Here is a 15,352-nt window from a genome sequence, read left to right on the forward strand (position 1 = left end):
GCCTCACCGTGACCCCACTGTGACCTCGCCTTGCCCCACCGTGACCCCGCCTTGCCCCACCATGACCCCACCTTGCCTCACCGTGACCCCACCGTGACCCCGCCTTGCCCCACCGTGACCCCGCTTTGCCCCATCGTGACCTCACCGTGACCCCGCCTTGCCCCACCATGACCCCACCTTGCCTCACCGTGACCCCACTGTGACCCCGCCTTGCCCCACCGTGACCCCGCCTTGCCCCACCATGACCCCGCCTTGCCTCACCGTGACCCCACCGTGACCTCGCCTTGCCCCACCGTGACCCCGCCTTGCCCCACCATGACCCCACCTTGCCTCACCGTGACCCCACCGTGACCCCGCCTTGCCCCACCGTGACCCCGCTTTGCCCCATCGTGACCTCACCGTGACCCCGCCTTGCCCCACCATGACCCCACCTTGCCTCACCGTGACCCCACCGTGACCCCGCCTTGCCCCACCGTGACCCCGCCTTGCCCCACCGTGACCCCACCGTGACCCCGCCTTGGCCCACCGTGACCCCGCCTCGCCGCACCGTGACCCCACCGTGACCCTGCCTTGCCCCACCGTGACCCCGCCTTGCCCCACCGTGACCCCACCGTGACCCCGCCTTGGCCCACCGTGACCCCGCCTCGCCGCACCGTGACCCCACCGTGACCCTGCCTTGCCCCACCGTGACCCCGCCTTGCCCCACCTTGACCCCACCTTGACCCCAACTTGCCCCAATATGACCCCGCCTCGCCCCACCGTGACCCCGCCTCGTCATACCGTGACCCCGCCTCGCCCCACCGTGACCCCACCGTGGCCCCGCCTTGCCTCACCGTGACCCCACCGTGACCCCACCATGACCCCGCCTTGCCCCACCATGACCCCACCTTGCCCCACCATGACGCCGCCTTGCCCCACCGTCACCCCACCGTGACCTCGCCTTGCCCCACCGTGACCCTGCCTTGCCCCACCGTGACCCTACCGTGACCCCGCCTTGCCCCACCATGACCCCACCTTGCCCCACCGTGACCCCACCGTGACCCCGCCTTGCCCCACCATGACCCCGCCTTGCCCCACCATGACCCCGCCTTGCCCCACCGTGACCCCACCGTGACCCCGCCTTGGCCCACCGTGACCCCGCCTCGCTGCACCGTGACCCCACCGTGACCCTGCCTTGCCCCACCGTGACCTCGCCTTGCCCCACCGTGACCCCACCGTGACCCCACCGTGACCCCACCGTGACCCCACCGTGACCCCACCAGCGCACCTGATGCCACTGGCCGTCGTTGACGGGCTTGCCCCCGGTCGTCACCAGCTTGCCGTTGGTGTCCTTCATCTGCACCTCCAGCTGCCCATTGTGCAGTGCCAGCAGGAACCAGTTGGAGTGGCCGCCCGTCTCGCCGTAGAACACCAACCCCTCGGGGTCGAAGGTGCGCAGCTCGAAGGTGGACATTGGCCTACACGCCGGGCGGGTGCGGAGGGGGTGGGGGTGGGGGTGGGAGGGGGTGGGGGTGGTGGGGGTGGGGGAGGGGGTCTATGAGTCTCTGTGTGAGTCTCTGTGTGAGTCTGTGAGTCTCTGTGTGAGTCTATGAGTCTCTGTGTGAGTCTCTGTGTGAGTCTATGCGTCTCTGTGTGAGTCTATGAGTCTCTGTGAGTCTCTGTGTCTCTGTGTGAGTCTATGAGTCTCTGTGTGAGTCTCTGTGTGAGTCTGTGAGTCTCTGTGTGAGTCTATGAGTCTCTGTGTGAGTCTATGAGTCTCTGCGTGAGTCTCTGTGTGAGTCTATGCATCTCTGTGTGAGTCTATGAGTCTCTGTGTCTCTGTGTGAGTCTATGAGTCTCTGTGTGAGTCTATGAGCCTCTTTGTGAGTCTGTGTGAGTCTATGAGTCTCTGTGTGAGTCTCTGTGTCTCTCTGTGAGTCTCTGTGTGAGTGTATGCGTCTCTGTGTGAGTCTATGAGTCTCTGTGTGAGTCTATGAGTCTCTGTGTGAGTCTATGAGTCTCTGTGTGAGTCTCTGTGTGAGTGTATGCGTCTCTGTGTGAGTCTATGAGTCTCTGTGTGAGTCTATGAGTCTCTGTGTGAGTCTATGAGTCTCTGTGTGAGTCTATGAGTCTCTGTGTGAGTCTCTGTGTGAGTGTATGCGTCTCTGTGTGAGTCTATGAGTCTCTGTGTGAGTCTATGAGTCTCTGTGTGAGTCTATGAGTCTCTGTGTGAGTCTCTGTGTGAGTCTATGCATCTCTGTGTGAGTCTATGAGTCTCTGTGAGTCTCTGTGTCTCTGTGTGAGTCTATGAGTCTCTGTGTGAGTCTATGAGTCTCTTTGTGAGTCTGTGTGAGTCTATGCATCTCTGTGTGAGTCTATGAGTCTCTGTGAGTCTCTGTGTCTCTGTGTGAGTCTATGAGTCTCTGTGTGAGTCTATGAGTCTCTTTGTGAGTCTGTGTGAGTCTATGAGTCTCTGTGTGAGTCTATGAGTCTCTGTGTGAGTCTATGAGTCTCTGTGTGAGTCTATGAGTCTCTGTGTGAGTCTGTGTGAGTCTATGAGTCTCTGTGTGAGTCTATGAGTCTCTGTGTGAGTCTATGAGTCTCTGTGTGAGTCTCTGTGTGAGTCTATGCGTCTCTGTGTGAGTCTATGAGTCTGTGTGTGAGTCTATGAGTCTCTGTGTGAGTCTCTGTGTGAGTCTATGAGTCTCTGTGTGAGTCTCTGTGTCTCTGTGTGAGTCTCTGTGTGAGTGTATGCGTCTCTGTGTGAGTCTATGAGTCTGTGTGTGAGTCTATGAGTCTCTGTGTGAGTCTCTGTGTGAGTCTATGAGTCTCTGTGTGAGTCTATGAGTCTCTGTGTGAGTCTATGAGACTCTGTGTGAGCCTCTGTGTGAGTCTATGAGTCTCTGTGTGAGTCTATGAGTCTCTGTGTGAGTCTATGGGTCTCTGTGTGAGTCTCTATGTGAGTCTATGCGTCTCTGTGTGAGTCTATGAGTCTCTGTGTGAGTCTATGAGTCTCTGTGTGAGTCTATGAGTCTCTGTGTGAGTCTCTGTGTGAGTCTATGCGTCTCTGTGTGAGTCTATGAGTCTCTGTGAGTCTCTGTGTCTCTGTGTGAGTCTATGAGTCTCTGTGTGAGTCTATGAGTCTATGTGTGAGTCTATGAGTCTCTGTGTGAGTCTCTGTGTGAGTCTATGAGTCTCTGTGAGTCTCTGTGTCTCTGTGTGAGTCTATGAGTCTATGTGTGAGTCTATGAGTCTCTGTGTGAATCTGTGAGTCTCTGTGTGAGTCAATGAGTCTCTGTGTGGATCTGTGAGTCTATGAGTCTCTCTGTTTGAGTCTATGAGTCTCCGTGTGAGTCTCTGTGTGAGTCTACGAGTCTCTCTGTGAGTCTATGAGTCTCTGTGTGAGTCTCTGTGTGAGTCTATGAGTCTCTGTGAGTCTATGAGTCTCTGTGTGAGTCTGTGTGAGTCTGTGTGAGTCTGTGTGAGTCTATGAGACTCTGTGCGAGTCTCTGTGTGAGTCTATGAGTCTCTGTGTGAGTCTCTGTGTGAGTCTATGAGTCTCTCTGTGAGTCTATGAGTCTCTGTGTGAGTCTATGAGACTCTCTGTGAGTCTATGAGTCTCTCTGTGAGTCTCTGTGTGAGTCTATGAGTCTCTGTGTGAATCTGTGAGTCTCTGTGTGAGTCTATGGGTCTCTGTGTGAATCTGTGAGTCTATGAGGCTCTCTGTGTGAGTCTATGAGTCTCTGTGTGAGTCTCTGTGTGAGTCTATGAGTCTCTGTGTGAGTCTATCAGTCTCTATGTGAGTCTATGAGTCTATGAGTCTCTCTGCGAGTCTATGAGTCTCTGTGTGAGTCTGTGTGAGTCTATGAGTTTCTGTGTGAGTCTCTGTGTGAGTCTATGACTCTCTCTGTGAGTCTATGAGACTCTGTGAGTCTATGAGTCTCTGTGTGAGTCTCTGTGTGAGTCTATGAGACTCTGTGATTCTATGAGTCTCTATGTGAGTCTATGAGTCTCTGTGTGAGTCTCTATGTGAGTCTATGAGTCTCTGTGTGAGTCTCTGTGTGAGTCTGTGAGTCTCTGTGTGAGTCTATGAGTCTCTGTGTGAGTCTCTGTGTGAGTCTATGAGTCTCTGTGTGAGTCTCTGTGTGAGTCTATGAGACTGTGTGAGTCTCTGTGTCTCTGTGTGAGTCTATGAGTCTCTGTGTGAGTCTATGCGTCTATGTGTGAGTCTATGAGTCTCTGTGTGAGTCTCTGTGTGAGTCTATGAGTCTCTGTGAGTCTCTGTGTCTCTGTGTGAGTCTATGAGTCTATGTGTGAGTCTATGAGTCTCTGTGTGAATCTGTGAGTCTCTGTGTGAGTCAATGAGTCTCTGTGTGGATCTGTGAGTCTATGAGTCTCTCTGTTTGAGTCTATGAGTCTCCGTGTGAGTCTCTGTGTGAGTCTACGAGTCTCTCTGTGAGTCTATGAGTCTCTGTGTGAGTCTCTGTGTGAGTCTAAGAGTCTCTGTGAGTCTTTGAGTCTCTGTGTGAGTCTGTGTGAGTCTGTGTGAGTCTGTGTGAGTCTATGAGACTCTGTGCGAGTCTCTGTGTGAGTCTATGAGTCTCTGTGTGAATCTGTGAGTCTATGAGTCTCTCTGTGTGAGTCTATGAGTCTCTGTGTGAGTCTCTGTGTGAGTCTATGAGTCTCTGTGTGAGTCTCTGTGTTAGTCTATGAGTCTTTTTGAGTCTATGAGTCTCTGTGTGAGTCTGTGTGAGTCTGTGTGAGTCTATGAGTCTCTGTGTGAGTCTCTGTGTGAGTCTATGAGTCTCTGTTTGAATCTGTGAGTCTCTGTGTGAGTCTGAGTCTCTGTGTGATTCTGTGAGTCTATGAGTCTCTCTGTGTGAGTCTATGAGTCTCTGTGTGAGTCTCTGTGTGAGTCTATACGTCTCTGTGTGAGTCTTTGAGTTTCTCTGTGAGTCTATGAGTCTCTGTGTGAGTCTTTGTGTGAGTCTGTGTGAGTCTATGAGTCTCTGTGTGAGTCTCTGTGTGAGTGTATGAGTCTCTGTGTGCATTTGTGAGTCTCTGTGTGAGTCAATGAGTCTCTGTGTGGATCTGTGAGTCTATGAGTCTCTCTGTTTGAGTCTATGAGTCTCTGTGTGAGTCTATGAGTCTCTCTGTGAGTCTATGAGTCTCTCTGTGAGTCTCTGTGTGAGTCTATGAGTCTCTGTGTGAATCTGTGAGTCTCTGTGTGAGTCTATGAGTCTCTGTGTGAATCTGTGAGTCTATGAGTCTCTCTGTGTGAGTCTATGAGTCTCTGTGTGAGTCTCTGTGTGAGTCTATGAGTCTCTGTGTGAGTCTATGAGTCTCTGTGTGAGTCTATCAGTCTCTATGTGAGTCTATGAGTCTATGAGTCTCTCTGCGAGTCTATGAGTCTCTGTGTGAGTCTGTGTGAGTCTGTGTGAGTCTATGAGTGTCTGTGTGAGTCTCTGAGACTCTGTGAGTCTATGAGTCTCTGTGTGAGTCTGTGTGAGTCTGTGTGAGTCTATGACTCTCTCTGTGAGTCTATGAGACTCTGTGAGTCTATGAGTCTTTGTGTGAGTCTCTGTGTGAGTCTATGAGACTCTGTGATTCTATGAGTCTCTATGTGAGTCTGTGAGTCTCTGTGTGAGTCTCTATGTGAGTCTATGAGTCTCTGTGTGAGTCTCTGTGTGAGTCTGTGAGTCTCTCTGTGAGTCTATGAGTCTCTGTGTGAGTCTCTGTGTGAGTCTATGAGTCTCTGTGTGAGTCTTTGTGTGAGTCTGTGTGAGTCTATGAGTCTCTGTGTGAGTCTGTGTGAGTCTATGAGTCTCTGTGTGAGTCTCTGTGTGAGTCTATGAGTCTCTGTGTGAGTCTATGAGACTCTGTGTGAGTCTACGAGTCTCTGTGTGAGTCGAGGAAGACGCGCTGCACCACACCGGCACGTGTGTGTGTGTGTGGTACGCGGCGTGCTCCAGGCGGAGCCGCGCCTTGAGCAGGCAACAATAGAAGCACCACAGAGAGCGGCTGTCAGTGTCACCTTGCAGGAGACAGAGTGGAGACAGAGTGGAGAGAGTGGAGACAGAGTGGAGACAGAGTGGAGAGATTAGAGACAGAGTGGAGAGATTAGAGACAGAGTGGAGACAGAGTGGAGACAGAGTGGAGAGATTAGAGACAGAGTGGAGAGATTAGAGACAGAGTGGAGACAGAGTGGAGACAGAGTGGAGAGATTAGAGACAGAGTGGAGAGAGTGGAGACAGAGTGGAGACAGAGTGGAGAGATTAGAGACAGAGTGGAGACAGAGTGGAGACAGAGTGGAGACAGAGTGGAGTCAGAGTGGAGAGAGTGGAGACAGAGTGGAGACAGAGTGGAGACAGAGTGGAGAGATTAGAGACAGAGTGGAGAGATTAGAGACAGAGTGGAGAGAGTGGAGACAGAGTGGAGACAGAGTGGAGAGAGTGGAGACAGAGTGGAGACAGAGTGGAGACAGAGTGGAGAGATTAGAGACAGAGTGGAGAGAGTGGAGACAGAGTGGAGAGAGTGGAGACAGAGTGGAGACAGAGTGGAGAGAGTGGAGAGATTAGAGACAGAGTGGAGACAGAGTGGAGAGAGTAGAGACAGAGTGGAGAGATTAGAAACAGAGTGGAGACAGAGTGGAGAGATTAGAGACAGAGTGGAGACAGAGTGGAGACAGATTGGAGACAGAGTGGAGAGATTAGAGACAGAGTGGAGAGATTAGAGACAGAGTGGAGACAGAGTGGAGACAGAGTGGAGACAGAGTGGAGAGAGTGGAGACAGAGTGGAGAGAGTGGAGACAGAGTGGAGAGAGTGGAGACAGAGTGAAGAGAGTGGAGAGATTAGAGACAGAGTTGAGACAGAGTGGAGACAGAGTGGCGACAGAGTGGAGACAGAGTGGAGACAGAGTGGAGAGATGAGAGACAGAGTGGAGAGATTAGAGACAGAGTGGAGAGATTAGAGACAGAGTGGAGAGAGTGGAGACAGAGTGGAGAGAGTGGAGAGATTAGAGACAGAGTGGAGACAGAGTGGAGACAGAGTGGCGACAGAGTGGAGACAGAGTGGAGACAGAGTGGAGAGATTAGAGACAGAGTGGAGAGATTAGAGACAGAGTGGAGAGATTAGAGACAGAGTGGAGAGAGTGGAGACAGAGTGGTGACAGAGTGGAGACAGAGTGGAGAGAGTGGAGACAGAGTGGAGAGAGTGGAGACAGAGTGGAGAGAGTGGAGAGATTAGAGACAGAGTGGAGACAGAGTGGAGAGAGTGGAGAGATTAGAGACAGAGTGGAGACAGAGTGGAGAAAGTGGAGACAGAGTGGAGAGAGTGGAGAGATTAGAGACAGAGTGGAGACAGAGTGGAGACAGAGTGGAGACAGATTGGAGACAGAGTGGAGAGAGAGTGGAGAGAGAGTGGTGACAGAGTGGAGACAGAGTGGAGAGAGTGGAGACAGAGTGGAGAGAGTGGAGAGATTAGAGACAGAGTGGAGACAGAGTGGAGAGAGTGGAAACAGAGTGGAGAGAGTGGAGACAGAGTGGAGACAGAGTGGAGAGATTAGAGACAGAGTGGAGACAGAGTGGAGACAGAGTGGAGACAGAGTGGAGAGATTAGAGACAGAGTGGAGAGAGTGGAGAGATTAGAGACAGAGTGGAGACAGAGTGGAGAGAGTAGAGGCAGAGTCGAGACAGAGTGGAGAGAGTGGAGACAGAGTGGAGACAGAGTGGAGAGAGTCAGTGGAGAGATTAGAGACAGAGTGGAGACAGAGTGGAGAGAGTGTAGAGATTAGAGACAGAGTGGAGACAGAGTGGAGAGAGTCAGAGTGGAGAGATTAGAGACAGAGTGGAGACAGAGTGGAGAGATTAGAGACAGAGTGGAGACAGAGTGGAGAGAGTGGAGACAGAGTGGAGAGAGTGGAGAGATGAGAGACAGAGTGGAGACAGAGTGGAGTGAGTGGAGACAGAGTGGAGAGATTAGAGACAGAGTGGAGACAGAGTGGAGAGAGTAGAGACAGAGTGGAGACAGAGTGGAGACAGAGTGGAGAGAGTGGAGACATAGTGGAGAGAGTGGAGACAGAGTGGAGACAGAGTGGAGAGATTAGAGACAGAGTGGAGAGAGTGGAGAGATTAAAGACAGAGTGGAGACAGAGTGGAGAGAGTAGAGACAGAGTGGAGACAGAGTGGAGAGAGTGGAGACAGAGTGGAGAGAGTGGAGACAGAGTGGAGACAGAGTGGAGAGATTAGAGACAGAGTGGAGAGAGTGGAGAGATTAGAGACAGAGTGGAGACAGAGTGGAGAGAGTGGAGACAGAGTGGAGACAGAGTGGAGACAGAGTGGAGAGAGTCAGAGTGGAGAGATTAGAGTCAGAGTGGAGAGATTAGAGACAGAGTGGAGACAGAGTGGAGAGAGTGGAGAGATTAGAGACAGAGTGGAGACAGAGTGGAGAGAGTGGAGACAGAGTGGAGACAGAGTGGAGACAGCGTGGAGAGATTAGAGACAGAGTGGAGACAGAGTGGAGAGAGTGGAGACAGAGTGGAGAGAGTGGAGAGATTAGAGACAGAGTGGAGACAAAGTGGAGAGAGTGGAGACAGAGTGGAGAGAGTGGAGAGATTAGAGACAGAGTGGAGACAGAGTGGAGAGAGTGGAGACAGAGTGGAGACAGAGTGGAGAGAGAGTGGAGAGAGTGGAGAGATTAGAGACAGAGTGGAGACAGAGTGGAGACAGAGTGGAGACAGAGTGGAGAGATTAGAGACAGAGTGGAGAGAGTGGAGACAGAGTGGAGACAGAGTGGAGAGATTAGAGACAGAGTGGAGACAGAGTGGAGACAGAGTGGAGACAGAGTGGAGTCAGAGTGGAGAGAGTGGAGACAGAGTGGAGACAGAGTGGAGACAGAGTGGAGAGATTAGAGACAGAGTGGAGAGATTAGAGACAGAGTGGAGAGAGTGGAGACAGAGTGGAGACAGAGTGGAGAGAGTGGAGACAGAGTGGAGACAGAGTGGAGACAGAGTGGAGAGATTAGAGACAGAGTGGAGAGAGTGGAGACAGAGTGGAGAGAGTGGAGACAGAGTGGAGACAGAGTGGAGAGAGTGGAGAGATTAGAGACAGAGTGGAGACAGAGTGGAGAGAGTAGAGACAGAGTGGAGAGATTAGAGACAGAGTGGAGACAGAGTGGAGAGATTAGAGACAGAGTGGAGACAGAGTGGAGACAGAGTGGAGACAGAGTGGAGAGATTAGAGACAGAGTGGAGAGATTAGAGACAGAGTGGAGACAGAGTGGAGACAGAGTGGAGACAGAGTGGAGAGAGTGGAGACAGAGTGGAGAGAGTGGAGACAGAGTGGAGAGAGTGGAGACAGAGTGAAGAGAGTGGAGAGATTAGAGACAGAGTTGAGACAGAGTGGAGACAGAGTGGCGACAGAGTGGAGACAGAGTGGAGACAGAGTGGAGAGATGAGAGACAGAGTGGAGAGATTAGAGACAGAGTGGAGAGATTAGAGACAGAGTGGAGAGAGTGGAGACAGAGTGGAGAGAGTGGAGAGATTAGAGACAGAGTTGAGACAGAGTGGAGACAGAGTGGCGACAGAGTGGAGACAGAGTGGAGACAGAGTGGAGAGATTAGAGACAGAGTGGAGAGATTAGAGACAGAGTGGAGAGATTAGAGACAGAGTGGAGAGAGTGGAGAGATTAGAGACAGAGTGGAGACAGAGTGGAGAGAGTGGAGAGATTAGAGACAGAGTGGAGACAGAGTGGAGAAAGTGGAGACAGAGTGGAGAGAGTGGAGAGATTAGAGACAGAGTGGAGACAGAGTGGAGACAGAGTGGAGACAGATTGGAGACAGAGTGGAGAGAGAGTGGAGAGAGAGTGGTGACAGAGTGGAGACAGAGTGGAGAGAGTGGAGACAGAGTGGAGAGAGTGGAGAGATTAGAGACAGAGTGGAGACAGAGTGGAGAGAGTGGAAACAGAGTGGAGAGAGTGGAGACAGAGTGGAGACAGAGTGGAGAGAGTGGAGACAGAGTGGAGAGAGTGGAGAGATTAGAGACAGAGTGGAGACAAAGTGGAGAGAGTGGAGACAGAGTGGAGAGAGTGGAGAGATTAGAGACAGAGTGGAGACAGAGTGGAGAGAGTGGAGACAGAGTGGAGACAGAGTGGAGAGAGAGTGGAGAGAGTGGAGAGATTAGAGACAGAGTGGAGACAGAGTGGAGACAGAGTGGAGACAGAGTGGAGAGATTAGAGACAGAGTGGAGAGAGTGGAGACAGAGTGGAGACAGAGTGGAGAGATTAGAGACAGAGTGGAGACAGAGTGGAGACAGAGTGGAGACAGAGTGGAGTCAGAGTGGAGAGAGTGGAGACAGAGTGGAGACAGAGTGGAGACAGAGTGGAGAGATTAGAGACAGAGTGGAGAGATTAGAGACAGAGTGGAGAGAGTGGAGACAGAGTGGAGACAGAGTGGAGAGAGTGGAGACAGAGTGGAGACAGAGTGGAGACAGAGTGGAGAGATTAGAGACAGAGTGGAGAGAGTGGAGACAGAGTGGAGAGAGTGGAGACAGAGTGGAGACAGAGTGGAGAGAGTGGAGAGATTAGAGACAGAGTGGAGACAGAGTGGAGAGAGTAGAGACAGAGTGGAGAGATTAGAGACAGAGTGGAGACAGAGTGGAGAGATTAGAGACAGAGTGGAGACAGAGTGGAGACAGAGTGGAGACAGAGTGGAGAGATTAGAGACAGAGTGGAGAGATTAGAGACAGAGTGGAGACAGAGTGGAGACAGAGTGGAGACAGAGTGGAGAGAGTGGAGACAGAGTGGAGAGAGTGGAGACAGAGTGGAGAGAGTGGAGACAGAGTGAAGAGAGTGGAGAGATTAGAGACAGAGTTGAGACAGAGTGGAGACAGAGTGGAGACAGAGTGGAGTCAGAGTGGAGAGAGTGGAGACAGAGTGGAGACAGAGTGGAGACAGAGTGGAGAGATTAGAGACAGAGTGGAGAGATTAGAGACAGAGTGGAGAGAGTGGAGACAGAGTGGAGACAGAGTGGAGAGAGTGGAGACAGAGTGGAGACAGAGTGGAGACAGAGTGGAGAGATTAGAGACAGAGTGGAGAGAGTGGAGACAGAGTGGAGAGAGTGGAGACAGAGTGGAGACAGAGTGGAGAGAGTGGAGAGATTAGAGACAGAGTGGAGACAGAGTGGAGAGAGTAGAGACAGAGTGGAGAGATTAGAGACAGAGTGGAGACAGAGTGGAGAGATTAGAGACAGAGTGGAGACAGAGTGGAGACAGAGTGGAGACAGAGTGGAGAGATTAGAGACAGAGTGGAGAGATTAGAGACAGAGTGGAGACAGAGTGGAGACAGAGTGGAGACAGAGTGGAGAGAGTGGAGACAGAGTGGAGAGAGTGGAGACAGAGTGGAGAGAGTGGAGACAGAGTGAAGAGAGTGGAGAGATTAGAGACAGAGTTGAGACAGAGTGGAGACAGAGTGGCGACAGAGTGGAGACAGAGTGGAGACAGAGTGGAGAGATGAGAGACAGAGTGGAGAGATTAGAGACAGAGTGGAGAGATTAGAGACAGAGTGGAGAGAGTGGAGACAGAGTGGAGAGAGTGGAGAGATTAGAGACAGAGTTGAGACAGAGTGGAGACAGAGTGGCGACAGAGTGGAGACAGAGTGGAGACAGAGTGGAGAGATTAGAGACAGAGTGGAGAGATTAGAGACAGAGTGGAGAGATTAGAGACAGAGTGGAGAGAGTGGAGAGATTAGAGACAGAGTGGAGACAGAGTGGAGAGAGTGGAGAGATTAGAGACAGAGTGGAGACAGAGTGGAGAAAGTGGAGACAGAGTGGAGAGAGTGGAGAGATTAGAGACAGAGTGGAGACAGAGTGGAGACAGAGTGGAGACAGATTGGAGACAGAGTGGAGAGAGAGTGGAGAGAGAGTGGTGACAGAGTGGAGACAGAGTGGAGAGAGTGGAGACAGAGTGGAGAGAGTGGAGAGATTAGAGACAGAGTGGAGACAGAGTGGAGAGAGTGGAAACAGAGTGGAGAGAGTGGAGACAGAGTGGAGACAGAGTGGAGAGAGTGGAGACAGAGTGGAGAGAGTGGAGAGATTAGAGACAGAGTGGAGACAAAGTGGAGAGAGTGGAGACAGAGTGGAGAGAGTGGAGAGATTAGAGACAGAGTGGAGACAGAGTGGAGAGAGTGGAGACAGAGTGGAGACAGAGTGGAGAGAGAGTGGAGAGAGTGGAGAGATTAGAGACAGAGTGGAGACAGAGTGGAGACAGAGTGGAGACAGAGTGGAGAGATTAGAGACAGAGTGGAGAGAGTGGAGACAGAGTGGAGACAGAGTGGAGAGATTAGAGACAGAGTGGAGACAGAGTGGAGACAGAGTGGAGTCAGAGTGGAGAGAGTGGAGACAGAGTGGAGACAGAGTGGAGACAGAGTGGAGAGATTAGAGACAGAGTGGAGAGATTAGAGACAGAGTGGAGAGAGTGGAGACAGAGTGGAGACAGAGTGGAGAGAGTGGAGACAGAGTGGAGACAGAGTGGAGACAGAGTGGAGAGATTAGAGACAGAGTGGAGAGAGTGGAGACAGAGTGGAGAGAGTGGAGACAGAGTGGAGACAGAGTGGAGAGAGTGGAGAGATTAGAGACAGAGTGGAGACAGAGTGGAGAGAGTAGAGACAGAGTGGAGAGATTAGAGACAGAGTGGAGACAGAGTGGAGAGATTAGAGACAGAGTGGAGACAGAGTGGAGACAGAGTGGAGACAGAGTGGAGAGATTAGAGACAGAGTGGAGAGATTAGAGACAGAGTGGAGACAGAGTGGAGACAGAGTGGAGACAGAGTGGAGAGAGTGGAGACAGAGTGGAGAGAGTGGAGACAGAGTGGAGAGAGTGGAGACAGAGTGAAGAGAGTGGAGAGATTAGAGACAGAGTTGAGACAGAGTGGAGACAGAGTGGCGACAGAGTGGAGACAGAGTGGAGACAGAGTGGAGAGATGAGAGACAGAGTGGAGAGATTAGAGACAGAGTGGAGAGATTAGAGACAGAGTGGAGAGAGTGGAGACAGAGTGGAGAGAGTGGAGAGATTAGAGACAGAGTGGAGAGATTAGAGACAGAGTGGAGAGATTAGAGACAGAGTGGAGAGAGTGGAGAGATTAGAGACAGAGTGGAGACAGAGTGGAGAGAGTGGAGAGATTAGAGACAGAGTGGAGACAGAGTGGAGAAAGTGGAGACAGAGTGGAGACAGAGTGGAGACAGAGTGGAGAGATTAGAGACAGAGTGGAGAGATTAGAGACAGAGTGGAGAGATTAGAGACAGAGTGGAGAGAGTGGAGAGATTAGAGACAGAGTGGAGACAGAGTGGAGAGAGTGGAGAGATTAGAGACAGAGTGGAGACAGAGTGGAGAAAGTGGAGACAGAGTGGAGAGAGTGGAGAGATTAGAGACAGAGTGGAGACAGAGTGGAGACAGAGTGGAGACAGATTGGAGACAGAGTGGAGAGAGAGTGGAGAGAGAGTGGTGACAGAGTGGAGACAGAGTGGAGAGAGTGGAGACAGAGTGGAGAGAGTGGAGAGATTAGAGACAGAGTGGAGACAGAGTGGAGAGAGTGGAAACAGAGTGGAGAGAGTGGAGACAGAGTGGAGACAGAGTGGAGAGATTAGAGACAGAGTGGAGACAGAGTGGAGACAGAGTGGAGACAGAGTGGAGAGATTAGAGACAGAGTGGAGAGAGTGGAGAGATTAGAGACAGAGTGGAGACAGAGTGGAGAGAGTAGAGGCAGAGTCGAGACAGAGTGGAGAGAGTGGAGACAGAGTGGAGACAGAGTGGAGAGAGTCAGTGGAGAGATTAGAGACAGAGTGGAGACAGAGTGGAGAGAGTGGAGAGATTAGAGACAGAGTGGAGACAGAGTGGAGAGAGTCAGAGTGGAGAGATTTGAGACAGAGTGGAGACAGAGTGGAGAGATTAGAGACAGAGTGGAGACAGAGTGGAGAGAGTGGAGACAGAGTGGAGAGAGTGGAGAGATGAGAGACAGAGTGGAGACAGAGTGGAGTGAGTGGAGACAGAGTGGAGAGATTAGAGACAGAGTGGAGACAGAGTGGAGAGAGTAGAGACAGAGTGGAGACAGAGTGGAGACAGAGTGGAGAGAGTGGAGACATAGTGGAGAGAGTGGAGACAGAGTGGAGACAGAGTGGAGAGATTAGAGACAGAGTGGAGAGAGTGGAGAGATTAAAGACAGAGTGGAGACAGAGTGGAGAGAGTAGAGACAGAGTGGAGACAGAGTGGAGAGAGTGGAGACAGAGTGGAGAGAGTGGAGACAGAGTGGAGACAGAGTGGAGAGATTAGAGACAGAGTGGAGAGAGTGGAGAGATTAGAGACAGAGTGGAGACAGAGTGGAGAGAGTGGAGACAGAGTGGAGACAGAGTGGAGACAGAGTGGAGAGAGTCAGAGTGGAGAGATTAGAGTCAGAGTGGAGAGATTAGAGACAGAGTGGAGACAGAGTGGAGAGAGTGGAGAGATTAGAGACAGAGTGGAGACAGAGTGGAGAGAGTGGAGACAGAGTGGAGACAGAGTGGAGACAGCGTGGAGAGATTAGAGACAGAGTGGAGACAGAGTGGAGAGAGTGGAGACAGAGTGGAGAGAGTGGAGAGATTAGAGACAGAGTGGAGACAAAGTGGAGAGAGTGGAGACAGAGTGGAGAGAGTGGAGAGATTAGAGACAGAGTGGAGACAGAGTGGAGAGAGTGGAGACAGAGTGGAGACAGAGTGGAGAGAGAGTGGAGAGATTAGAGACAGAGTGGAGACAGAGTGGAGAGAGTGGAGACAGAGTGGAGAGATTAGAGACAGAGTGGAGACAGAGTGGAGAGAGTAGAGACAGAGTGGAGACAGAGTGGAGAGAGTGGAGACAGAGTGGAGACAGAGTGGAGAGATTAGAGACAGAGTGGAGACAGAGTGGAGAGAGTGGAGACAGAGTGGAGACAGAGTGGAGAGATTAGAGACAGAGTGGAGACAGAGTGGAGAGAGTAGAGACAGAGTGGAGACAGAGTGGAGACAGAGTGGAGACAGAGTGGAGAGAGTGGAGACAGAGTGGAGAGAGTGGAGACAGAGTGGAGACAGAGTGGAGACAGAGTGGAGACAGAGTGGAAAGAATCAGAGTGTAGAGAGAGAGAGAGATTGGAGAGAGAGAGAGATGTTCGAATCGACGGTTCTAACCGGCTGGGCCGCCCTGGGTAATATTGTGGCTCCGGGCAGTGGCTCACCTGGTGAGTTTGAATCTGGTGAGGATGGTGGCTCACCTGGTGAGTTTGAATCTGGTGAGAGCTGTGGCTCACCTGGTGAGTTTGAATCTGGTGAGGATGGTGGCTCACCTGGTGAGTTTGAATCTGATGAGAGCTGTGGCTCATC

General features: G+C 51.8%; 2 protein-coding genes across 6 annotated transcripts in view; both read right to left on the reverse strand.

Moving 5' to 3' along the window:
• Positions 1–15,352, reverse strand: part of LOC116937743 (ankyrin repeat domain-containing protein 49) — a 390,193-nt gene that overhangs the window by 129,112 nt on the left and 245,729 nt on the right. The gene's annotated exons all lie outside the window — the stretch shown is intronic.
• Positions 1–15,352, reverse strand: part of LOC142907979 (vitamin K-dependent protein S-like) — a 147,948-nt gene that overhangs the window by 32,371 nt on the left and 100,225 nt on the right. For both annotated transcript variants that reach the window (XM_076058052.1, XM_076058051.1), the window contains one exon: positions 1,268–1,457. In XM_076058052.1, the coding sequence (XP_075914167.1) occupies positions 1,268–1,457 (190 nt within the window). The remainder of the gene's footprint in view (positions 1–1,267; positions 1,458–15,352) is intronic.

The sequence above is a fragment of the Petromyzon marinus genome, assembly GCF_048934315.1.
Source record: "Petromyzon marinus isolate PM22_M1 ecotype Great Lakes invasive population chromosome 67 unlocalized genomic scaffold, UKy_Petmar_22M1.pri1.0 chr67_unloc.6, whole genome shotgun sequence".
NCBI classification, from domain to species: Eukaryota; Metazoa; Chordata; class Hyperoartia; order Petromyzontiformes; family Petromyzontidae; genus Petromyzon; species Petromyzon marinus.